Source organism: Eublepharis macularius, chromosome 9 (assembly GCF_028583425.1).
Source record: "Eublepharis macularius isolate TG4126 chromosome 9, MPM_Emac_v1.0, whole genome shotgun sequence".
NCBI lineage: Eukaryota > Metazoa > Chordata > Lepidosauria > Squamata > Eublepharidae > Eublepharis > Eublepharis macularius.
The window spans coordinates 63,553,063-63,579,035 of NC_072798.1; the positions used below are offsets into that span (position 1 = coordinate 63,553,063).

Consider the following 25,973-nt stretch of genomic DNA (forward strand, 5'->3'; position numbering starts at 1 on the left):
ATAAATCATTGAATTTCTCTAGGCAATTAACAATTCAATGCTGTGAAGAGTTGCCTTACTCTAAACCGATACATTCTCTGGAGAGGTGGTAGAGAATTTTCTAAATAAATAAAAACTTGTGCTATAATTCACCTTTCATTTAACCAGCCAGTTAAAAGTATATAACCTCTTCCTTGAGGAAGAAGGAAAAAATAACCAGTGCTTTCTTTTTGTAAAGAAAGAAAGAAAGAAAAAGAAAGAAAAAAGAAGTGCTGGTACTCATATATACGGTTATACTGATTTCTACAATCCTTCCCTCAGGATTTGGGAGAGCCTCCCCCTCAATACCACCACAAAAAAAAACATCAGACAGTAACATTCCATGATGAATCATTAACTGTCAGTATAAGTGTGATAATAGAGATGTGATAATAGAGATAAAATACAGCTACTTCTACTTTTTCTTGGAATGTCATTTATTTCCATGCATTGTTCATTTTTCTAAAGGGACTAATGATTTGTGACTGTTGCTTGTATCTGTAATGTGGAAAACCTAACTCCCAGGGTTTTTGGAAAGTTGCCTAGTATCAGGGCTTTTTTTCTGGGAAAAGGGGTGGTGGAACTCAGTGGGTTGCCCTTGGAGAAAAGGGTCACATGGCTGGTGGCCCCGCCCCCTGATCTCCAGACAGAGGGGAGTTTAGATTGCCCTCCGCACCACTCAGCGGCACGGAGGGCAATCTCAACTCCCCTCTGTCTGGAGATCAGGGGGCGGGGCCACCAGCCATGTGACCCTTTTCAAGAGGTTCCGGAACTCCGTTCTCCCGCATTCCCCCTGAAAAAAAGCTCTGCCTAATATACTAATGACATCTTAATGAACTTGCAACCCTTTTTAAAAAGAGGGTTAGAAGACATCTAATGCTGTTTTTAGGAAAGATTAAATTATTGTATGTAAGACCAAATACTCCCTGTTATCTTTTGCATACAGAAAACAAGGAAAATGCATTTGTTCTAAATTTATGTTCTACTAGAACGAAAATCAATTCAGGGTTTGTCTGCGTGCAGAATGAAGGCATGGAAGTGATGCCTTGGTTCTCATTTGTAAAATCTCTTTCAATAAAATCAAAGCAACTGAGGTAGGCCAGCTACCACACATGATCACTAAAATATTTAGATCAAATTCACATGTGCCGCTTAAAGCGCTTGTGCACCTGTTACCATGGGTGTGCATGAGAGAAGAGAAATCCAGTTTTAAATGTACTTTTATCAAGTTTTTTTAATTGGTGGCCATGCAGAAAGGTGGATTTACACTGCATTTCAACTTCCCTTTTTTGATATCTGTGAAAACGTACTTAACCTGAAGTGAATTTTTGATACTCCATCCACTTTTTCCCATACACTTTTGGAATTATTCTTACATTTTAACTTTGTAGAGAAATATCACTTCGGTAACTAATAGCAATCATGGCGTTGCTCTCTACCCAATTTCTCCTTCCTTCTCATGACTGTTAGTATCTGTGGCCCACCCATTTCCTTCACTACCTCCCATCATTGGTATAGAATCATAGAATCACAGAGCTGGAAGGGGCCTTACAGACCATCTAGTCCAACCTCCTGCCCTATGCAGGAACAGCCTGAAGCATCCCTGACAAGTATTTGTCCAGCTGCTTCTTGAAGACTGCCAATGAGGGGGAACTCACCACATCCATAGGCAGCTGAATCCGTTGTTGAATTGTTCTTAACATGAAGATGTTTTTCCCAGTATCCAGCTGGTACCTTCTCTCTTGTAGTTTAAACCCATTATTTCGACTCCTATCCTCTGTTGCCAACAGGAACAGCTCCCTTCCCTCCCCTAAGTGACATCCTTTTAAAGAGAGCACTCATGTCTCCCCTCAGCCTCCTCTTCTCCAAACTGAACATTCCCACGTCTCTCATTCTTTCCTCGTAGGGCTTGGTCTCCAGGCCCCTGATCATCCTGGTTGCTCTCCTCTGCACCCATTTCAATTTGTCTACATCGTTTTTGAATTGAGCCCTCTAAAACTGCACACAATACTCCAGGTGGGGCCTGACCAATGTGACATATAGTGGGACAATGACATCCTGTGATTTCAGCCTAAAGTAATGCACGGTGTGGTTATAAGAACAAAAGGAAGGGGTTGTGGAACATTTATTGCACCCTGAGCTTCTTGGGAGAAGAGCAAATAAAAATGTATACATAATGTTCTGAGAAAAATCCCACATTTTGCTGAAACCAACTGCTTATACCTCAGATTCTGGGGCAATTTAGAAACAGCAATCATATCTGTAAATGGATTGAAAAAAAGTTGATGTTTGCTGTAATACACTGCTTTACTATTATTTTATTTACCTTCTGTGTGGGGGAATGCAATTTGGATAGTAGTTGCATGGATGTCACAAGCATGGGATAGCCAGTGTCAGTGATGCATGACAGAGCATTGCATCCCTTCATCGAGAAAGAGGCAACATATGTGAACTAATTGATTCTTGGGATGCCTTGTCAATCTGCAGTTCTGCCTCTAAGTTATTTCTTGTCTCTTCTTCCCCTGTAATGTATGCTACAGTTTCCAGTTCTTCTACTATCAATAGGTACATCAGGACAAAGGACGAAGAGATCTGTCCTTTGTTCCCCCATCATATCCTCACCAGAACAGTGTGCAGACATGTACACACGTAAGCAGGAAATCTAACCTAGGTAGTATTCTCTCTTCTGCTTCTCTACTCTTTGTTGTTACAATACAGACCTGAGATTAGTTTGAACTGAGTTAAACAAAATCGCTTTATTTCTTAAGATACTATTCAAGTTCTAGTTTGTTCTTCCAAACTCTGTTTAATTGAGCACATGGGTTAGAGATATATTATACAGAGAGAAAATGGATTAGATGTATATACATCACATACATCATTATCAGCATTTGTTTTACAGAGGTAAATTTTTTTCAACTAGTTAGATTATTTTGTTTTGTCTTTTGCACTGGAGTTTCCTATGCTTTACTCTCATTATGTAATAATATGCTTATAAAGTGCCATATTTACTCTGTAAAAAGAATGCTTAAACTAAATCATATCTATTCATTTAATCAGTGGAAATTTCTCTTATAGCATCATAATAATCATAGTATCATGATCATCTGGACATCAGAAATAAATTTAATTTGGCTTATTTTTCTAGCATTCTAAAGAATGTTTTTTGGAGAGGGTAAAACTTTTAAAATTCCTATCTGTGCTGCCGTGTGTATGTATTTGGCAGTGGAGTAAAAGATGAATGTCCAAAAAAGAAACCTGCAGTTCTGGCAACACAATGAGCTCTTTCTCCATTCTGGACTTGCTCTCAAGTTTCAACCTAAAGTCAAATTACCTGGCTGAAGTCATGAATTTTGTTGGTGAAATCTGAAAATTAATAGCACAAAAATGATGCTGGAAAAGCAGGCAGAACTTTTTACACTCAGGGTCAGTTCACATACAGACATGGACTGAAATGCTGTATATACGTTGTAGCAATGGGCTCCCTTGGTACTGTGGCAAGTACAGAAGAATAGAAGGCAATGGATTAGATGGGTGTTAGGAAAAAAATGGGAGAATGTTGGGAATCAAACTGACACTAATAAATTCAGTAAACCTGGAGTTCTGTCCAGTCCTCCTCTCTTGCTGAGCTTTTACCTGATATGAACCAAGATTTTGCAAGAGACTGAAACAAGCTAAGCTTTCCTGATGTCTACAGAGCACAAAATCCTCTTGTATTTTTTAAGCAGTGTTCCATTTCCAGCTGTAGAACTTTGCATGTGTAGACTTCAGCAGCTGCATTTATGCTTTTGACTTTGCATGTGTAGACTTCAGCAGCTGCATTTATGCTTTTGACTTCCTCTGTTGTAGAGACAGAAGCCATCCACAATTTTTTGGGTACACTTAAAGTGTTTTCTCCTTTAAAATGATGAAGGACACCCATGAGTGTAATAGCTTCATGTGCACAGCAAAAACACGGGAAAGTCTAGATTGGTGCTGACATGGCTTGGGGATTCTCTCTGCCACACTAAAGATTAGAAAAAGGAATTTAAAATTCTCCAAATGCAGAATACTAGAATTATGACATGGGAATGACAATTTGATACTGCTGTTTGGGAAAACTTGTTTATAGGGCTCTAGCAGGTTGGGGAATTTGGAAGTTAGAGAAGTTAGAATGCCAGCAGCCGTAGCCACCTTGTTCCAGCCAGGTGGAGGAGATGCTGGGTACGTATGGCCGGAATATAGGAAGCAGAAGATTTAGGATTATTTTCAGTGGCAGACTCAGAGAAAGGGGATTGAGGAGATGGTTTACACAGGTAGGTGGCACAATTAATAAAATACTATTGCAGCACAACAAGAGGGCGGGATTGTGAAGAAAAGACTGTGAATAAGAAGAAAACTGATGAGTTTTCTCCTTTCATTCCATGCTATTAAAAAAGGAAGACCAATACGTAACCGTTGCCTGTTGGAAAGTATCTTAGTACTCCGCCAGGCTATAGCACTGTTCTAAGCTGTTCTTAATTGGCAGGCTCTGCCTTTCTGACAAAGAAGCATTCTTTATGGCAGCACCTGATAGGGATAGTGTGAGCACATTTTTTTGCACGTACTGAGACTCATTCCAGGAAAACAAATAACAAACCAATTTAGAATTGTTTGCATCTCTCCTGTGAGGGAGGCAGTTAAGACAATTTTTCAATTTGTATTAGTTAAATAAATATTACTAAAGGATTTTCAAACAGTTAGCATTAGCCATCATATAATTTTTTACTCCACTGGAGTGATGCCTGTGTAAAGCTTTGATCAAGCTCTAAGTAAATTGAAGTAGGTTCATATAAGGAGTTCTCTTCTGCATATTTTTAATATTAAAATGGGAAGGAGACAAAGATATTGGCATGTATCCATCCATGAATTTAGCAGTGGGACATTCCCACTTCTCCCTCCATTGAAGCCCCTTGAATAACTTGATATTTTGTTCTGGAAGACTCTTCCACATGCTCAACTTATTCCTGATTTTCTTAGCAGTTGTTCAAGTAGCATTAAAATCAGTTTGGGCATGGTTCTTCCATATATCGACCATCCCTCTGCAATGTTACAGTTTCAGAGTTTGTTTCTTTTCTTCCACATGTGCCTTAAATCAGAATTTTGAAGCAAGGGTTCTGTCACCAGTAGCGTCATTGGTGATGTCACAGTACCTCCCTTTTTATTTTTTGTGCATGCTCATATCACCGTATTGATAAAAGGGCTGATTTTTTAAAAAATAGATTGGAAACGAACACATTGCTAGTCTTTGCATGAGGAGGCTTGAAAAGGGGAGCAGCTGTGCTACCCATACCCAAGTCCTCCCCACGCAGTCCAAACCAGAGCTGTCCACCCAGGCTGACCCTGAGCCAGGAGGCGGAGACTGGCACCAGGTGGGGAAACTTGACCTCTGTTAAGATGGAGCCTGGAGCAGCAGCAGCTATTTACTTTTCAAATCACATTGTTTTTCTGGTGCCAGAAGTGGCTGCCACTCTATCACCTGGGCTACCAGGGCTTTTGCAATTTTTTTAAAGCCATCAATTTCATATTGCTGTACCAATCTACTGTTGTAATAATAGGTGCAGCAGGTTCTCTGAATTCCCAGTTTTCATTTTTAAAAAACTAACAATGCAATCCTATACAGTGTTATCCCAGTCTGAGCCCATTGAAATCAATTGGCTTAGACTGGATTAAGTCTTTTTTAGGATTGCACTTGCAAGTCTCTACTCCCTTCCCTTTTGGAGATACAAGAAAAAAAGCATCTCTCTGCCATGGAAGGAGCTAAAGACCTTTTGTAAAAAAAATTAAGCTGGGAATTCAGAGAACCTGCTGCACCTATTATTACAATGGTAGGTTGGTATATTGATAAGAAATCAATTATTTTTAAAAACCGTTAAAAACAAAACCAAGAGGGTGGAAAAGGAAGATGGGGGGAGGAGTAGGTTGACAATGATGACTGTTCAATCATTGAAAAGTGAGTGGGGATAAACAAAAGCAAAAGAAACATTTCACATGAAGAAAAAATTGACTCAAAATTAGCTTTCAAAAAAAGATTGAGTAAAAGTAGTCTCAAAAGAACCAGACAAAAACCAGTAAGTTGCTCCCCCACCCCAATAAAGCTAAAACTAAAGGCAAAAAAGTGTGTAGAAATGTGAAAAAAACAAAGCAGTATGGGGCCAGAACCAACAAAATAGCCCTGTGTGGAAAACCCCTGTGGGCAGGAACAGAATAGCAGGCAAAATGGGCAGAAATCATCACCCCATTCTTCTGCAAACGGAAACGTTATTCTCTGCAAAGAATTGCTTGATTCTTCTGAACATACTGTTCGAAATAGGACTTGAGCAGTTTTTGTTCCAGACACCTATCCCAAGGCAGCTCAATTCCCACCCCCAGAGCATTCCATGCCATCTGCACCACACTGCCAGAAACAAAGAGAAGGAACAATACAGAACTAATAACAATAGATTACTGATGCAATTGCACTGCCATTTAATATATACGTTTTATATATTCACTTTCATGTTGTTTACATTGTATCATACACAAGGCAATGCTAATGCTATCTTCCTGTTCCTGCTTTCTTACTTTTCTTAATAGTATTTCCAAATCATTTGCAGGTATTTAAGTTTGGAAATCAGATCATTATGCAGAAGAGAATCTATTCCATTTCCCCGTAAACATTCTCTTTTCACTAGGCAACATCACTCAAGTGTTTTCAGCAAGTTGAGATCTTGACATTGTCTTTGATCTTTCCTTCTGGTTTTTGGAACGTTTTCCTGCCCTCTGTAATGTGTCTTTTCCTATTAACTTCACTAACACCCTTGTTCAGAATGTCGTTCTTTCTCATTTCAGTTACTGTAATAATATTAATAACATTCGATTTATATACCGCCCTTCAGGACAACTTAATGCCCACTCAGAGCGGTTTACAAAGTGTTATTATTACCCCACAACAATCACCCTGTGAGGTGGGTGGGGCTAAGAGAGCTCAAGAGAACTGTGACTCGCCCAAGGTCACCCAGCTGGCTTTGTGGAGGAGTGGGGAATCAAACCCGGCTCTCCAGATTAGAGTCCCGTGTTCTTAACCACTACACCAAACTGGCTCAATGTAATGTTTTAACCAGCAGTCTTCTCGTCTCTCTGCTTAAATATATCTCCCCTCTCAATGGTTTTGCTTATTTTTTCCTCTCTTGTCATGTTTCTCATCACTAGCTCTCTTTATTGATTCACATTAAGTTCAAATGTTTTTTCCTCTAACTTTTTATTTCTCTTCTTGGTTTTCTCCCTTCTTGAATCAGCATTGAAATCTGTGATTGGTGTTCCTACACACTGAAACTCTTACAAATAGCAGTGCTGGGCCCCCCAATTTGGCTGATTCTCTGCATTGTGGAATGTGATTGGACCTAAGCTGCAGGGCAATACTGACATTTATAAGAGGGTAAGGTAGCTTGATGCCAACCCTAAGATGGAGATTTTACAACATCACTTTATGACATGGCTTATCCTATCTATAAAACATATGAAAGCATATTCTAACCTACATATTCTGCTCCCAAAGACGTACTTCCTGACTGACATGTTCAGTGATCACAGCACTATCACCAGAGGCAGAAGGAACAAGAAAAGCATTGCAATGCTAGAGATAGTTTCTACTGCGCCCTAAAGAAAACAGAAGAAATGGCATTAACGTATTGGTTTATACACTTTTGACCCTTCTTTAAAAAACAACAACAACTCTGCCGTTCCATTTACTGTTTGCTGTTCTACTTCCTTCTCTTAACCTAATATAGACTACTTACAAACCTAGGATAGAGACAGGGGCCATTTATTTACCAAGTGGTAAGCGTTCATAAAGTTTGTATCTACTTGGTGAACTGAATATCTTACTACTCTGCTGGTCAGTAAAGATGTTACTGAACATTGACTGCAGATGTGCAGGGAAATTGTCAAATGTATGTATCGTAGATACACAGTCAGTGTTCAATCAGAAAAATGTCCTCTAGCACATTGATACTGAATGGCTTGAGAGCCGTGCTTCAGAAATGTAGAGATACCATTATGACTGCATGTTTCTTTCTCTCTCAGTTGTTTTGTGTGCTGCAGCAGTTAGTAGCATGATGGAACTTCTTGAGGCGTTTAGGTGGCAACAGCACACAGTGGACTCCTCCTCTTTGCTTTACAAAGCAAGCTGGGAGCACCTGAGTCTCCTGCCTTCATGCTTCACTGGAGGAAAGAACTTTGACAGCCTTAGAAGACCTGACAGTTGGCCTCACCTGCTCTAGACTCTTTCACTTCACCAATTTTGAACTTTATGGCTCCAGTACTGACTGCCAACATTCTTGATTTGCAGTTCCGTAGACCCTGAAAAGAGCCTCTCTTTGGAACCAAGCAATAAGAAATATAAATGACATAAGTTTCTTTGACATTCGGACCTGAAACCATGTCAACAAGCTGTGGTTCCAAACTCTCATCCTGTTGCAATGGACCCTGGAGTTCATTGCAATTACATTCCCAGTCCCCAAAACTTACCCTATGGAGGGATGTTGCCTCTTTCCCATATGCTGCTTTGTCAGAGAGCTTCTTGAAGACTCACCCTGATTTAAACCTCTGCAGCCTCAGTTTCAAACTCACTTGGGACCTCACTCTCAATACTAACAGCCCTCCAGGTGTTCTTGGGACACAACAGGCCAACAACATTCTTAGTACTCTTAATACACTACTTTCACCCTCTCTCTCTCTGAAGCACTCCCCATACTGTTTGGGAGTCTAGAGTTTCTATTATTGGGAAGGAGATCAGTATGGGCCTTATTATAGAGACTGGCATGAGCGTCCCCCACTCAGTGCTGAGGACTCCCTTTGTCATTTATTCACTGACCTATGCCCTTAGCACAGGTCAGGTTCTGCTATAACCATCTTCAGGTTCTGCTATAACCATCTTCATTGGATATAATGCCACCTCCATTGGCACCAATGGGGATTTATTCCCCCACTTAGTCTTCCACTACTGTTGAACTTTCTGTTAAGCTTCTGTTGTTCAGCCAATGGTACAAGTAGAAGAACCAGTCATTGTTGGATCCTCACCTTGATCCCAACACACATCTTCTGCATTTTGAACTGGTGACCTTGAACTTGGAGTTTGCAGGGTTGATTCCTCAGAACTTTCATCCTGTGACCCATTTGGAGGATAAAACTTAGTCCCTCCATTGAGAACACATCAATGCAACCAGGTTTGAGGTGTTTCGTTCATACCTCCTGCCCCGCATTTCATTCTTACCATGGATACTTGTCTGTGGAAGTGGGGCCCCATTATGCCATGGACACAAATTAGCTGACCCTAATCATCTCAGGAAAGGAAGTTGCACACCAACCACCTGCTGTTCCTGTCAAGTGATTTGTGGTTTCATTTGTTCCTCTGAAAGTCAGAGCAGTACAAGTAGCCACAGAAAATGCAGCTACCGTGTACTACATCAGGGAACAGGACAGTACAGTGACTTTAAACAACCAGCCTGTTACTTGTTGGACAAATGCTTCAAGTACAACATCACTCTGAGGGCAATCCACATCACAGGAAATCACAAAACTCTAGCAAACATCCTTAGTTGCAAAGGGACTGTGGCTCACAAATTGACTTTGAATGACAAATACTTGCAACTATTTTTGCACCATTGAATGCACATTGAAAATAGATCTGTTTGCCACCTCAGTCAATTGCCCAGAGTTCTTCTCCAAAGATCATTCATCACTCTCTAGCAGATGCCTTTTGTCTTTGTTGGTGGCTATGCCAGTTCTGTGCCTTCCTTCCTATATCTCTCATCACCAAGGTAATTGGGAAGATTAACTGCATCCTCATCCATTCTTACTGGCCACATCAACTGTGTTTCACCAAGGTATTCCCAGAGTTCCAGATTCCTGTCTCCACAATGGGGCATGATTTTACATCCAGACTTACTGAACCTGGTGAGTTGGCATATTCTGCTCCCAGATGCTTTGAAAGAGGACCTCCTAAATTCCAGGAAGCTTTCCACAGGTTAGGCTTTGAGTGAAAGTGGAAGCAATTTACTATCTTTATTGATGGGGAAAATGGGTTAAAATAGTTTAAAATCAGAGGTGCAATGGATCTTGAATCAATAGAGAGTCAAATGTCTGTTTGCTTTTTAAAAACATTTACTTCTAAAGGAAAAGGTATACAGGATTGCTACAAAATAAGAAAATCTATGAGCTACATCTTGCTGCTACATGCTACAAACTTAGACCACGAGAGCAATGGAGATTCTTCCTCCTTGTTAACCCCTAGAGAAATCACCTGACCTATTGACCAATAACAGTTTACAAACACATCTCAGTTTCCAGGGCTTCCAGTCAGATAAGGCTATTGGCTGTGCCAGGTTCTCTTCCAGGTCAACACAAACAATAGAGGCACTAGGTAAACATATTAATCCCATAATGACTGTCAGACCTTGCAACACATATTCCAACATTTACTTCCCAGCAGTGATGGGCTCCATCAGTTGGCCTGCTGACTTCCATTCTAGAGTACATACTCCTCCTCTGTTCTCTAAGATTAGTACATTAATCTCTTAGAGTCCATCTGGCTGTTATCTCTACTTCCTGACTACTTCATTTTCACTCAGCCTCTGGTGAAGCAGTTTAAGGGCTACATTCTGCTACTTCCTTCAATCAACCCATCCACACTGGCTTGGGATTTACAGCTTGTCCTGACATAGCTGATGGGCAAACCATTTGAATCTTTAGGCAAATGCTGCCTATGGCCGCTTCCTTAATGGGGCCGCCTGCCAAAGGAACTCTGGCGGATTATCTCAATCATTACACATGTCGTCATTTCCCATGCACAAGCAGGTCATGATTATCCCAGTTTTTAAATGTGTGTGTTTTTTTTGTGAGACCTGTTTTGGTCCATGTTTATTTTTTATGCAGGTTTTCTGCGTGATTATCCTATCATATCAATGCACACAGAGGCTTTTTTGCGCTTCAGAAGAGCCCTCCTACAAATCTCCAACCCCTCCTCTCGCCATTACCCCTCCTTCAGACATTACACATGCGTCTGGCTTGCGTGCATGATCGTATAATTCCTCCCCTTTTTAAAATGGTCCTTGTGTTATTACGATATCTATGTATGCAAAGGGAATCATACTGCAGTGCTTGCTACATTGGATCACTCAGCAATCAGGCTATCAGTCTAGGAACAACACTGAGAATGGAATGCCATTTCTGATTTTATTTTAAACTAGCAATAAGGCCTATTGTTTGGGAAAATACAATGGGCCCTAGCAGCACTTCCCCTCCCCGTGTCTCCCCCCCGACATCAGTCGAGGGGGGATCAGGGAAGAGATCGGGGCTTCCTCCTCCTCCAGCCCCTCAGCCACCACTCAGCTTGTGCATGGCCCTCCCAAGGCCCTGCGGAGGCGGCACGGAGCCTCGCCCCCCCAGCCACTGTGGGACCTTAGAAGGGCCTCACCACCAGTTCTGAGCCTTTCTGGGTTTCTGGAAGCCGAAGGAGGCAGTGAGGAGGCAAACCGTTTTGCCCCCAACTTGCTTCTTATCCCTGCATTCTGCACCTGCATGGGGATAAGGAGTGAGTGGTTGGGAACATGGTTTGCCTTTTATATAGTAAGATATGGAATCGTGTGATTGCACTACTCTACTGTCTGCATATTTATGAAACACTTCTGTATTTAAAACTTTGAGTGGGAAATCAGTGGTAGAGAACGGAATACTACACATGCCCAGTTTCTACAGAAGCTGAAAGACAGGACAATGGTACAGCGATTCCTACATGCACTCAAAAAAACCCCATGGAACATGTGGACACAGCCTATGATTCCTTATCCTGAAGGTGCCACCAGGAACAACAATCTCTTCAGGTAGGAGGTCTGGTGAATTGTATTCTATGATCAATCTCATCTTACTTTCAAATTAATAAGGACAAGTTGATCATGTGTCCAGACATCAATTTTCTGCCTTATGTTGGGCCTGGCTTTCCTCTCCCTGTCCTCTTCCCAACTCCAGCTTCTGAAGCAGAGAGGGCCTTGCATTCTTTCGATGTTAAGAGAGTGTTCTCCTTTTGCCTGGGAAGAACTTCCTCCTTCAGACTTCTTTCTTTGCTATTCAGAACTAAAGAAGAGTTGTCTCACAATGAGTCAATTACTGGGTTACAGACACCATCAAGCTCTATTACAAAATGGCCCAAGAACTTCTTTCTAGGACACTCAGCGCTTATTCTCCCAAAGCTGTTGCTGTGTCCTCTGTCTTGAGCAGGGAGGTTCTTCTGAACCCACCTGGGTTCAACTTTCCTATCTTTTGGGGGCACTGTGCCCTAGATACTAGAGCCAAGTGGATGCATCCTTTGGTAGAGCTATGCTCAACTTCCTTTTATCTTAAAAGCACATGTACACCACCTCCAGGTAGGTCTGCTTGCCTCTTGTTTTCGTTTTTAGTCTTACTGCTGTCACTGTGATGCACAGATATCATAAAGTAGTACTTTACCAGGTTACTTACTGGTAACTGTTGTTGTTTGAGTAGATGTCTATGCATTCACATAACCTTTCCCACAATAGGTGCCTTAACTTGCTGTCGCATGCGCTTACATTTTGGAAGGAACTGAACAGCAAGGCATGATCCTTCCATATGGGCATGTGTCTCTAAGGGGAGAGCATTTTTTCACCTAACAGAAGTTTCTGGATTGTGACTCTGTGCAGGTATAAAGCAAATCCGTGTGAATGAAGAGATGATAAGATGAAGAACAGTTATAGTTAAGCAACCTGTTTTTCCTGTGACCAATTTTGCATTAAGAAAAACAATATATTTTCCTAGTTCAGTAAGTCTTTGATTTTTATTCCAGAAGCCAAATCATGTCCTGTGGCAGCTGAAGCACAGAATTTGTAGAATAAGTACAGAATTCCAATCGCAGAAATTTTGGTTCTGAGCAGTACATTGTCCAGGATAGCTGTGTGATGTAGAATATAACAAAATAGTAGATGCAATGTATAGCTAATATACGTAACATACCTGCTTTAGAAAAGGTTCAGATACTTTAATCACACATTGTGAGGTGACCACTCTTATCTGTTACTCCTCTCCCCAAGTAAACAAAGGGATGTTCTTACAGACATTGTAGAAATCTAATAATCTAATGCACTGGTACGTTATGCCTGCTGAAAGATACACTAACTAAAAGAGCTAGTTTTCACTGTGAATGCTGTCTCTGTACAATGTATTTAGGCCATCTGCTGCTGTAGATGTGTGTGCCCATTATCATCGGGTGAGTGTAACATGTAAACCAGTCTGGCCACAAATATAGCTACAGTAGTATCAATGGTACTTCTCCCCCACCCCCCACTTCACTACAGCACTTTTTATAATAATTTTAAAAATCACTGCTAGGTATTTGTTTCTATGGGCAAATTTGTTCACTTTTCATGTAAATGGTACAATTGGGCACTTTGGCTGGAGTTGTCTTTCATTGTGAATCAGATACAGGCACAGTTAAGCTTAAAACCATCAAAAACGTGGTCTCTCACCACGGGCGGTCTTAGTGATTTTGAAGTCCTAGACAAAAGTCCAAGATCAGTGCCATGCCTTTACACACACACCTTCCACTGGGAGCCACGGCTGTCCCAGTTGTGGCAGATGCAAGTGGTGGCAGGAGCCTGCCACCACTTATCCTTCTTTCCTTATCCCTTGGGTGGTGGGGCTGTGGGTGGCTGCCCCCCCCCCCAAGAGTAGAACCTGGGACAGCTGCCCCTATTGCCCATAGGTTAAGACTGCCCATGTCTCTGACAGTCCTATTTTTTCCTGACCAGACCAGTAACACGGTGCATCATATTTGTGGGTTTGTTTTGAGACCATAAAGCTTTGCAATATATGTACATAATTACATCATGTATGATCTCTGCACCTCAGGCCAGTTGAAACCTATGTTCCTTATTGTCATTTGCATTTAAAAACACAACAACCATTTGCTTCTTAACACAGGTAGTCGGACGGGAGCTGCTGCTCCATTTGATTGCCTTTCTGGTGACCAGTTATCAGCATGACCCAGTCATTACAAAGCTAATTAACAGCACCCGGATACACATCATGCCTTCAATGAACCCTGATGGATTTGAAGCAGCAAAGCATCCTGGCTGTTACCCCTTAGAGGGCAGGTAGGAGTGGAAGCTAGGATGGAATGGAAAAAGTAGGGGAGTATTTTGGGGAGTGCTTTTAATATACTTTTGAGCCCTGTATCACATGCATCCAGAGGAGCTAGTAGTTAGCTACACTGGCTCCCTTCTGTTCCTGGGGCCTTGAACCTCCAGAAGTCTTGAAATGTCATCCTTCTAAAAGATGGTCTGTCTGTCTTCTTCTTCTTTGCAGCCGGGGTGCCTCTCTGACCCAATCAGCCTCGTTAGCCTTAGTTTGACTCCCCCCCCCCATTATTGGTCACTTCTCACTTTTGTTTCATTTAACACTGAGCTAGTAGGTAGTGAATAGGGCTAATCAGTTTAATTTACAGCCTTGATTCGCTCCCAGTTTCAAGTCCCACTTTGCAGAAAGAAAACAAACTCCCCTTTTGCCCAGGCACCTCCTTTTGGACATCAAGGGAAATTAAATCTTGATACAAAGCTTCCAAAAACAGGAATCCTTCAAAAAGAGTCCAGTAGCACCTTTAAGACTAACCAATTTTATTGTAGCATAAGCTTTCGAGAATCAAGTTCTCTTCGTCAGATGCATGGTACAGAAACTGGTTTCTGTACCATGTTCTGTACCAGTTTCTGTACCATGCATCTGACGAAGAGAACTGTGATTCTCGAAAGCTTACGCTACAATAAAATTGGTTAGTCTTAAAGGTGCTACTGGACTCTTTTCGATTTTGCTACCACAGACTAACACGGCTAACTCCTCTGCATCTAGGAATCCTTCAGTTATGCTGTGTGTATGAGAGAGACAGGAAAGAGGGAGAGTACAACTATGACAACAAAGTTTCAGCCATGTTTCACCCATGGAGAAAATAGTATCCCTGTGGAAGAGGCAATGGAAGTTTCATATAGTGCAAGGGAGAGGAAGGGTTAAAACTTTCCTTCCCTGTGGTATGACCCCAATTGAAACTAAGAAGACTACCCACAGATGCTATTTTTTTTAAATTTATTATTTATTATTATTACAGCACTTAGCCAGTATGTTAACCATAAAATTTAAGTGCACATTTTATTTAAAGTTAAAATCCAATGAGACATCTATACATGGATCTCTAATTGTCACGCCTCTTAACTCTCATTTATTTGGAGGAAATGGTGTGCTTCTCAATTTCACAATTTTCTTTCATTCATAACACTTCCATGATTACATCTCCCTATAGCAGACAAAGCAAACTTGTGAAATATACTTTGGGACATAACATGTCTAGGGAAATCATTTTTTAATCACAGATGTTGGTCTAAATATTCCCATTTTCCTGTTGATGTAACCATGTTATAAAACCACTACTTAAAGCTCCTGTTACACTGGCCAAATTGTTAAGAGAAATTAATATACCTCAAAAATAAGGAACAATGTTTGAGTTGCCAGTAGAATGCTAGAGGTATTGTGAAAGAGTCAAGACTAGACATGGGCATGACGGGGGAAAAAAACCTGAACAAGCTGTTCGTTGTTCGTTGCCATCCATGAACAATGAACAACGAACAGTAACGAACACGACCCTCTTCACAAACACGTTCGTTGTTTGTTGTTCGTGGCCCTTTAAAGATGCCATTAAACTATCAGCTGGCAGATGGCAGGGGGGATTTCCCCCTGCCGCCTGCCAGCTGATAGTTTAAAGGGCCCTTTCCTGCCACGTGAAAGGAGCAGGGCCCTTTAAACACCCCACAAACTGACCTTCCCAATGTCCAATACCCACCAAATTTGCAGGGGACATAGTCCTCACTATCCTCTGAAGACCCCCCACATTTCAGAGAGATTGCACCCCCGGAAAGGCATAATGCATGGGTCCCCCCTTTGTTGTCATTTTCTCTTCCAAGTGGCAAAAATGGGACTCTCTGCTGGAAGCTACTTTGAGGGGTTACAAACTGACCTTCTCAATGTCCAGTACCCACCAAATTTGCAGGGGACATAATCCTCACTGTCCTTTAAAGACCCCCCCCAAGTTTCAGAGAGATTGCACCCCAGGAAAGGCATGGTGCATGGGTTCCCCCTTTGTTGTCATTTTCTCTTTACAGTGGCAAAAATGGGACTCTCTGCTGGAAGCTACTTTGAGGCATTACAAACTGACCTTCCCAATGTCCAATATTTGCAGGGGGACAGCGTCCTCACTGTTCTCCGAAGGACCCCCCCCCCAAGTTTCAGAGAGATTGCACCCCAAGAAAGGCATGATGCATGGGTCTCCCCCTTTGCTGTCATTTTCTCTTCACAGCGGCAAAAAAAGCCCGAAGGAAAGCCAGAAGGAGTTCAGACAGACTTCAGTCCCTGCCTCCGTTGCCAGGGGAATTGATTGAAAGGCGCCAGACCGTCTGGCTTGATGAAGGGCTGAGGAAGGCAACGAATGAGGCTTGCAACAACCACTTGTTCATTTAGAATGGGGCCTCACAAACTGCTTGTTTGCAAACAGATGAACGGGCTGTTCGTGAGTTTTTTCCATTCGTAATGCTGTTCATGCCCATGTCTAGTCAAGACCTCTAAATATACAGAACTTTGGCCCTAAATTGATTAATTGAATGTAAATGTCTCAGAGAAGTTTAAATAATAATGATAATTGTCTCTCTTTAAGGTACAATAGCAATGGGGCAGATTTGAACAGGAATTTTCCTGATGGCTTCATCAGTAATTCTCACAAAATCGAACCAGAGACTCAAGCAGTGATGGACTGGATAAAGACCGAGACATTTGTTCTGTCTGCCAATCTGCATGGTGGATCGCTAGTTGCTAGTTATCCTTTCGATAATGGCAATTCCGGTAAGTTATAGTCCGGTAAGTTATAGTCTGGTAAGTTAGTTATAGTCTAAGTCTATAACTGAAAGTATTTGAAGGCTTTTGGGCTTCTTACACACATACCGCTTCGTCTGCTAACGTAGGCTTTAATGATTTATTGTTTCACACATTAATTGACATAGATATTAAGGTCGTGCTTCAACAGAGAGACTAGAAAAGTACTAAACTTTGTTTACCTCTTCTAGATATTACAATATGAAATCTTCTTTATGTCAGCAGCCCAAACTCCAGGAGTCAACAAGGCATGCTACAACACCAGTAGATTTCAGGGTGGTAGGACTTTTCTATTCATGCATCTCAGTGGTTTTTGGATGCTGAAGGGGAATTTTCAGAGGCAGCCAGAAATGTAAATGTGACAAGCTACACGTTCAACCAAAAGGAATATTCTTCCTTCACTCGCTAACAATCCTTACGCTGAATTCCTTATTTATGCTTGCATAGTGCATATTTAGTACTGTTTAAATATGCATGCACACAATGTATAAATACTAACAAGGTGTGAACTGTGGTCATCTTTCTACAGTTACTATTACTTCAGACGGCATTAGCAAAACTCTGGATAATGATGTTTTCGTGCACCTTGCACAAACGTACTCTAGTAGCCATGCTACAATGCATAATGAGAAAGTATGTGTTGTTGGAGATTACTTTACAGATGGCATTACAAATGGTTTTGCATGGTACCAGGTGGAAGGTAAGAATTACATCTCTTCTTCTACAGTGCCTAAATCCTCACACCTGCTTTTTTTTTTTGCATGCTATGAGAAAAGTCTGACATACGGCTGCATTTTTAAAAAAATGTTGGGATTCTGTTGGCACACAGAGAGAGCTCATCTGTGTGTGTAGATTTATCTCTTTAATACCTTAGATGCAGAGTCGATCAGTAGGATAACTTTTATTTGACCAGCTTTTGGGTAAAAATGCAGAAATGGCTTTGAGTCTAAAATGCAATACTGGGGGTGGGGGGTGGGATTGTACAGTACTAGGTGACAAATTCAAATTAGTATTTCAAAGCTCCTGCCATAGCGTCAGTTTGTCTTAAGATAATTCACCTGTGTGTGTGGCTTTGAAAGTACAGTATACATTTGTACTTTGAAATTTGATCAGCAGTGTTAAGTGCATGTGGAACAGTATGACAGAATGCTTCAAGAAATATATTGAGTGCTCAAATGGGTTAGTAATTTGTGAATTTAAAACCTACAGTTGGCTGAAATACACATTCAACTTCATTTCTGTATTCTGTTCCACAGTAACAATATGCTATCAGCAGTCACTCATACCAGCTTCATTGCCCGGAAGTGGCTGCTGCAGCCACGGACCAAACAATGATCTAGTAGCCTTAAAGGTTCCTATATGTGGCCCTCCTGTTGCTGTCTTCCCTCTCCGATGCCAGTTCCATCAGGATTCCAACTTCCTCACACTGTCTGTCTTCTTACCTTCAGAGTTTTGTTTCAGTAGAAATCTAAATCTCCCTCTTTGTTTACACAGTGGAGAATTATTTTGATACTCACCTAAATATTTTATCTTCACATACCAACCTTTAAATGCCGCTATAACAAATATCTTTTGTTTAACCGTATACCCTAAAACATCCCTTCTGTACCATTGACTCCCACTGAAATGAACAGCACTTGAAGGAACTACACACTTGTAGTTTATATTAATGGAGCTCAGAATAAATTCTGTGTGCCTTGAATCTCTTGTGTGCAAATCGGATCACTAAGGAAAGTAACTGTACGTTGTGGTTGCTAATCAGAATTAAAATGACGTGACCGTAGCCAGACGTTTTGTAGTGGGGTCAGGGAGGGAAGTGTAAGGATATGATGTATGAGTTATTGGGATATTGGTGGAAACAGGGAAGGTCCATAACTTGGATCAGCTGCTTTGCATGCAGAAGTCCCCTAGAATTGCATCTTGGAACTCAGGTTCCAATGTTGGGCAAGACCTTTGCCAGAGGCCCTGGAAACCTGCTACCAGTCAGAAATGACAAAATAAATAGATGGCGCAGAGTCTGACTTTGTATACTCAATGAAGAGCTACCATCCCCAATTGGTTTTCCATTTTCATAACCTCGTCGTGACTAGTTGCTAGAAATGTGGAAGGAAATGGGAGGAGGGTCCCTTCAAATTTGTTTCACTTTTTTAATTCTGTAAAGGCAGCCCTGTTGCAGGGGAGGGGCTGTCCATTGTCAGGAAATACTGACAGCCTAGTGTTTGCTTCATAAAGGCCTGGTATTCTTTTTAAAGAACCTGCCCACCATCACACTCTCCAAGCCAGCCTGACTGCAAGGATGGGAAACAGTTGATAGTAGCATCTGAGGAGTGGAGTGAGCTGCAGGCCAAAGTGGCAGTAGTGGGAAGGATTAAACCAAAGTTGACTTTTCCTGCAGGTGTGCCACTGGGCTACTCTTTTGCACAAGATGTGCTTGCTCACGAGAAAAGCCACTGGGCCCAGTATAGATGAATCCGGGAGCTAGGGAATAACTAGGAAAGTAATTTAAAAAGTTAATTCTTGCTGGTATTTCAACTACATAATGAAACAATTCACTTTTAGGTGGGATGCAGGATTACAATTACATATGGGGACAGTGTTTTGAAATTACATTGGAACTATCATGCTGTAAATATCCACCAAAAGAAGAACTTTCATCCTTCTGGAATGAAAACAAAATGGCTTTGGTTGAATACATTAAACAAGTTCATTTAGGTAAGTGGACGTTAGTGACTTTCACTTGATCCTCGATCTTATTTTGATACATCTTATAGAACTGCTTCTGTTCTGTTGAGTCCATAGATCGCATCTATACATCATTAGATATTGGGCTATCATTGCATTGCAGCAATCATATGCAGCTGAAATGGCTTGTCTACATAGGATGATCTAGTGGCAAATTATTGCTATAGCGCAACAATAGTGACACATCCATTGAAGTGTGGATGTAGCTCAACAAGTCTGAAAGTGTTAAATCTGCATATGAATTCTAGTTTACAAGTAGTAGAGAAAGCAAGTGTCCCCCTTACAAGTTTATTCATACTGTTCTTTTTTTCTTTTTGCCAGTTCATCAGCTGTTGGGAACTGGCCAACACACATGCTGATCGCTTGTTTACTCTACTGACTCCTCTTTTCATCTATGTTCTGAAATAACACAACTATGTTTTGGGATGCTCATTTTCTCATAACTCCTCAGCCCCTCTTCTGTTTGCACGTTGGTGCATATATACTTCTCTTTGGCATCTGAGAGTTTTGATTCTCGAAACCTTATACCTTGAAAATCTTGTTGGTCTCTAAGCTGCCACAGGGCTCAGGTTCTGCATTTCTGCTCTCTGAGTATCTTAACAAAGTGAGCTCAGACTCCCAAAACCGTATGCCACAGTAATTTGTCAGGTCTTCATGGTGCTACAAGACCCTCTGTTGTTTTGGCACCAGCACCCTAACCTCTCTGGGGTTTGCTGTTGAAAAGTATCTGGAAAGTTTACACTTGATTTTTGGAAATTAAAGTAATTTTGCCCAGAAAAAGACATACGAAAACTGACAGTATCTGGTAGTGTCAAAAGGCTCTCTTGGAAGGGCTTTTGCAGCTGCCCTTCTCCAGCCCTCCCCAACAGAACACTGTTTTGACCCACAGACCCACTATTTCCTGGCTGTTCCATTTGACCAGGGTGAGGGGAGGTGCAGCAATGAAGTTTTTGTTTCTGTGATTCCCAATAAACTATGAGATATTCAGATAAAGCTATCAAAGCTAGAATTTTCTCAAGGCGCTAATCCAATTAATCTGACATCTGAGCCATTACAAAAACAATATACAGAGCATAAGCAAAGAGTTGGAGAAGAATTACTTCATCTTTGGTTCTTTCTATACTATATTGAGGCCTTTCTTGTATACAATCACCTGGCAGTGGATTTCCCACTATGTCTACATAGCACAATATATTTTCCATTAAAATCCAGCAATCCCCCTTTATTTTTAATTTCCTATGAAGTTAAGCAGTGGTTTCATAATGCATCACTTCTGTCAACCTCAGTATTCAGAAAAAAATCCATTTCTTCTTTCCACAAAAATAAATTTCTAGATATTAACTGAATTATTTGCTTGCAATATTAGGATCTGGCAGTGCATATTCATTCCCCCACTCTTCCAGGTTGTCTCCTAGGCAAGAAAGGTGATGTTTACCTGTCATTATTTTTAAAAGTTAGAGAGAGAGCTTTATATCTCACGATATATTTTTAGGCCAGTCTTTAAAACTTTGCTTTTCAGCCACACCCATCCACTCATGATGGACTCCCCCACCTCAGTGCTCCATCCAAAACTGATTTCTATGCCCTGACTTCTGTGCAGTGCTACATTGGAATTGTATAGTTACAGGCTACAGTACAAAGCATGCTACAGCCTCCATACAAATCGGAGGCTTTCTGCCTGCTGTACCTGAGAAGGTACTCTTCTTTCTGTGCTTGCATCCTGAGGGCATGGGCAGGATCTTAGCACACACTCTTCAAATCCATTACTCTACTTGGAACACTGGAGGTGAATTTCCAATCACCCCTTCTTCTCCATCCCTAAAAACTGGCCAAACATTTCTTTTCTTGGTGAAAGTGCATTTAACATTTTATAACAAGTTTTTCAACATTCACTGTAGTCTAGGCTTAAAAGACAAGTAACATCTGTCAGACATGGTTAGAAAAGATGTATTGAAAAGATCCCCCCCTCATTAGATTTCCTTTGCAGAAAGAGTCACTTTTTTGTCTACCTAAGCTGAAAAGAAAAAGAAATGGGTCTCTCTCTCTCTCTCTCCCCCCTCTTTATCTTGTCCATAGGTGTAAAAGGGCGTGTTTTGGATCAGGATGGAGAACCTATTGCAGATGTAATAGTAGAGGCTAGAGGAAGAAGGCACATATGTCCTTACAAGACCAATAGAGATGGAGAATATTATCTTCTGCTCTTGCCTGGGATCTATGTACTTAATGTAAGTATACTTCTCTGGCCCTATAAACTGCTGTCCCAGTCAATTTTGCCATCATCCATAAAGATTTGTGTGCGTGCTCTAAAGCACTTTTGCACATATGTGGGGGTGGACTGCTATTTTCTCCCCTTCCAATTGCAACCCCTTGTGGGGACTATTGTTGTTTGAAATATGTATGTGTTTAGCATGAGATGCAACTGCTGTGTTGATCAAACATCCTCGTCTATGACTGAGTTTGAGTCACTTCCCAAAAGTGCTTGTCTCAGCTATTAACATTAAAATCCTGGATTCTAAGATGATTTTTTAAAGTAATGTCCGAAGGTCAACTTATGAATGAAGATTTTTCCATTTACATTAAATGTTTGAGGGAGTCTGTCTCTTAGTTATTACAGGCTTATTCAGAAGGGCTTTTTTGCTCAGGTAATAGGGCTGTGCTATAAGAACCGGCTCAGAGAGATGCTTTGGTAAAGGGACAGGAACTGTAGATTTACTGGATACTGTCTGTTGATGTAGATTTGTTCCTACTGGGTAGTTTCCATGTGGTTTAATATGTCTTATCAAACTACTTATGTTTTGTTTCAGCAATAGTTCATCTCTGTATTCAGCACTGTGCATGTTTTCAAATTTCTACAATCCTTGCTGCATCCTTGTCTCAGCCATTGATCATAAGATTTTATACTGTGTGAGCCACCTTGAGTCTCAATGAGAAAGGCAGGCTATAAATAACATATAAATAAATAAGGCTTTTACTGCACTGATCATGTCTTCTAGTGGCAATTTAGTTATTTATACCCGCGCCATTTGCCTGCCCCGCAGGACGAGGGGTGCACGGCAAGTCGGCCGCCCCGTCCTGCGGGGCAGGCGAATGGCACGGGCGGCCTCCCAGCTACTCACACTGCTGCCGCCAGCTCCGCAGCACGCCGGGACAGCCGGCTTGCCGTGGGGTGGCACGCACTGCTCTGCGTAATGATATCACAGAAGTGATGTCATCACGCAGCGCTGGGAGCGTGCGCGCTATGTGTGCGCGCGAGTGGCCGATCTTCGGTTGCCCTGGGCACCAGCAACCATAGATCCGGCCCTGCAGGAAATAAGAGGTCACCAAGAGAGGAGGACTAAGGGCACAAAATTCCTGGGGCCTAGGAATCTGGACAAGATACCTCTGGGTGATAGTAACCATATACTAGTCTAATTGCGTGTCTTGGATGGATTCTTGTAAATGTATGTATGAGTAAATGTAATGTAAGCGGTGGCAGAGGGAATCTTTGTCAGAGGGGCTGTGGCAACTGACCAAAGCCCTGTTCATTAGCACAGGTGACCCCCCCATCAGAATGTCACATTAATGTAGCAAATGACTCTTGATATGATAATGCGCCTGTATCTACTTTATGGGATAAACCATTAAATGAAATGCTTTGGGAATAAGAGTACGAACTCTGATTATAATTGCACAATACATGTAACCCTGCCTCCCTACTATGCTGGGGATTACCTTTCATCAAATGTACGAGACCAACTTTAGTAAAATCTCTCTTACCATATTTCCACCATTACCATCCCAGCAGTAAATGCACTGTTCAGCCTTGTGTCTATAGATGGCATTTCCTTAGCTTCGTAATGTGTGCACTATGCATTAGGCAATCTGAAGAAACCATGACGTGCCTGCTAAAGTTCCCAGGCAGCATGTCTTGGGAAGACTGCTGCCTGAGATCTGGAGAGCCACTACGTTTTGAAGCAGGAAGCACTGGCCTATGTAGACCAAAGGTCTAACTTGGCAGAAGGTAGCTTGGTTTGCATAATATCCGTTAAGAGACTGAGGCATGACTTTACAAAAACTCTCCCCTCCCCACATTGTTGGTCTTGTAGGCAACAGCACCTGGATACAAGTCAGTGCTACAGATAATGAATGTACCAGATGGCACAGAAGACTTCAGTGCCCTGACGTATGACTTCATTTTGCCTGATGTATCTGCTGCACCAAAGCTTGCATCATGCCCTACAACACCTCGTTACACTGAAAGTGCATTAAGTACATCAAAAAAACTGAATCCCACTATTAACATATTGATTTTAATTAATACTTTTGTATGCAGTTTTCAGATAACTTATGTGTGCTTTTGAAAGTATTTGAATTTGACTTTACCAGAATATATAAAAGATTTTAAATGAACTGGCCAATATTTCCTGGACAATCAATAAATTTTGGCTTTTCACAATGCAATCTTATTTTACCTCATTATTTGACATACATTGTAAATATATGATGTACTTTGGGCAAAGTTTCTGTTAAAAATATCTTACAGAATATTAAACTTAGGGCATGCTAGCTTTTCACTAGCTATCATGTGAATTTAAGATAGTCAAAGAGAATATTTTTATAAACCAGTACCTACTTCTGAGTACAGAAACTGCCAAGAAGAAGGTTATAAGTACCAATGAAGAGGCTGGACTAAACAGCCTTTTACCTGTTCAGTTGGTATTTTTCTTGCACCAAAGAGGTTGAGGTTACAAGATCACGAGCGTGCTATCTTTGGTTTAGAACAAGAGTACTGGTAATACTGGTTTGTAGGGGACGAGACAATCTCAGAGAGTAAGTACACTTGATTTAAGTGCTAATTACATCTCTCCCTTTTTGTAGTACCTGTGAGACACATGCACATACACGAAAGAGACAGCACTAAAACTTTGTATGTGCACACAGTGGAGGGATATGCTTCCTTACTCAGGAAATTAAGCTACAACTCATTGGCAACTTGCAAAAACTGATCATCAATTAAATTACACTTTTGTTCAAAATCCTCCTAATAATTTACTTCCTGACAATTCTTAAAAACTGCAATTAATTAGTATGCTAAAAGATCACTCTGGAAGCCAATTTCTCTAATCAAACCCACTTCATCGTTCACTTTTTTAAGTGTAAAAATGTAATTTTCCGATACTGAATCATTACATTCTGCTACCATTATTTAGATCAGCGTATTATCTTAATTCAGTAGTGGTCAGAGTAAAGATGGCAATCTTCCAATAAACAAATAAGAATATGTTTGAAATTTTCTGATCTCTGCCTGCAACTAAATCTCTGCTAGGATTCCATCACTAGTTTTATGATGCACAGCTAATGCACACTGGCTGTCTGAGGAAAGCTGCAGTATTTTGACAACATTGGATTCTGACTGTAATTTATTAGATTACAGAACATTTATAGACATACCAAGGAAGAAGTGCTGGTTTTCCTGCTGCAGTGTGAGCTCTGCTTTCTCTCAAATAGTCCACAGTACCCAGTTGAAACTGTGCTTCTTCCTCTTCCCTCCTTTCTCTTTCAGGCAAATAGAGTACTTTGTTTTGGGCGCTCCTCCCCATTTTCTTACAAGGTTATCTGAGCAAACATTTCTTTGGCACTTTATAAGCCTATTATCCTATAGCTCTGTTGTTGTTGGTTCTTTTACCCTTGAAAAAGGGTGACTGTCAGAGCTATGCAAGCCTTGCTCAGCAGGCTTTGTGATTGACACAAGAGCTGGTCAATCAGTGCTGGGAAACAGAACAGGGAGGTCAGCATAGGCTTCTGCTGCAAATTAGGAGAGTAGATTTCCCTGAGCTTAATCCAGGGGAGAAAGAGACATGTCTGTCCAGTCCAGAATATAGTGAAACAGTAGATCTAAGTCCACAATGGGCAAAAACAATGCACATCTGTACATGCTCATAAAACTCAGTCTTGTACTGAGTGCTGCTGTTCAAGAATATCTGCATAGCTGCACTTGCCTTAAAAGGGGAGAAAGTCACGAGTGAGGGAAATGGTAACCTGATGAGACTTCTCAATTGAACAAGGGAGAGGGGCAGGCACAGAGGCAACTCTGACGGACAGACAGTTAAGCTTTGGAGGAACGTGAATGGATGTCCCTGGAAAACAAAGACAACTGGCAGAATCAACCTGGAAGCATGCAAAGAGCAGGCCACCCTATTTTCTATGAGACTCCAGCATGGTGCTTTTGACTGGTGACAAAACAAACCGGTCAGTGTGAA

General features: G+C 41.3%; 1 protein-coding gene across 4 annotated transcripts in view; it reads left to right on the forward strand.

The window, feature by feature from the left end:
- Window positions 1–24,136, forward strand: part of CPM (carboxypeptidase M) — a 45,946-nt gene extending 21,810 nt beyond the window's left edge. For all 4 annotated transcript variants that reach the window (XM_054988958.1, XM_054988960.1, XM_054988957.1 and 1 more), the window contains exons 4-9: window positions 14,008–14,180; window positions 16,778–16,962; window positions 17,522–17,692; window positions 19,552–19,704; window positions 21,811–21,959; window positions 23,820–24,136. In XM_054988958.1, the coding sequence (XP_054844933.1) occupies window positions 14,008–14,180; window positions 16,778–16,962; window positions 17,522–17,692; window positions 19,552–19,704; window positions 21,811–21,959; window positions 23,820–24,074 (1,086 nt within the window). In that variant the 3' untranslated portion in view covers window positions 24,075–24,136. The remainder of the gene's footprint in view (window positions 1–14,007; window positions 14,181–16,777; window positions 16,963–17,521; window positions 17,693–19,551; window positions 19,705–21,810; window positions 21,960–23,819) is intronic.
- The last annotated feature ends 1,837 nt before the right edge of the window (window positions 24,137–25,973 follow it).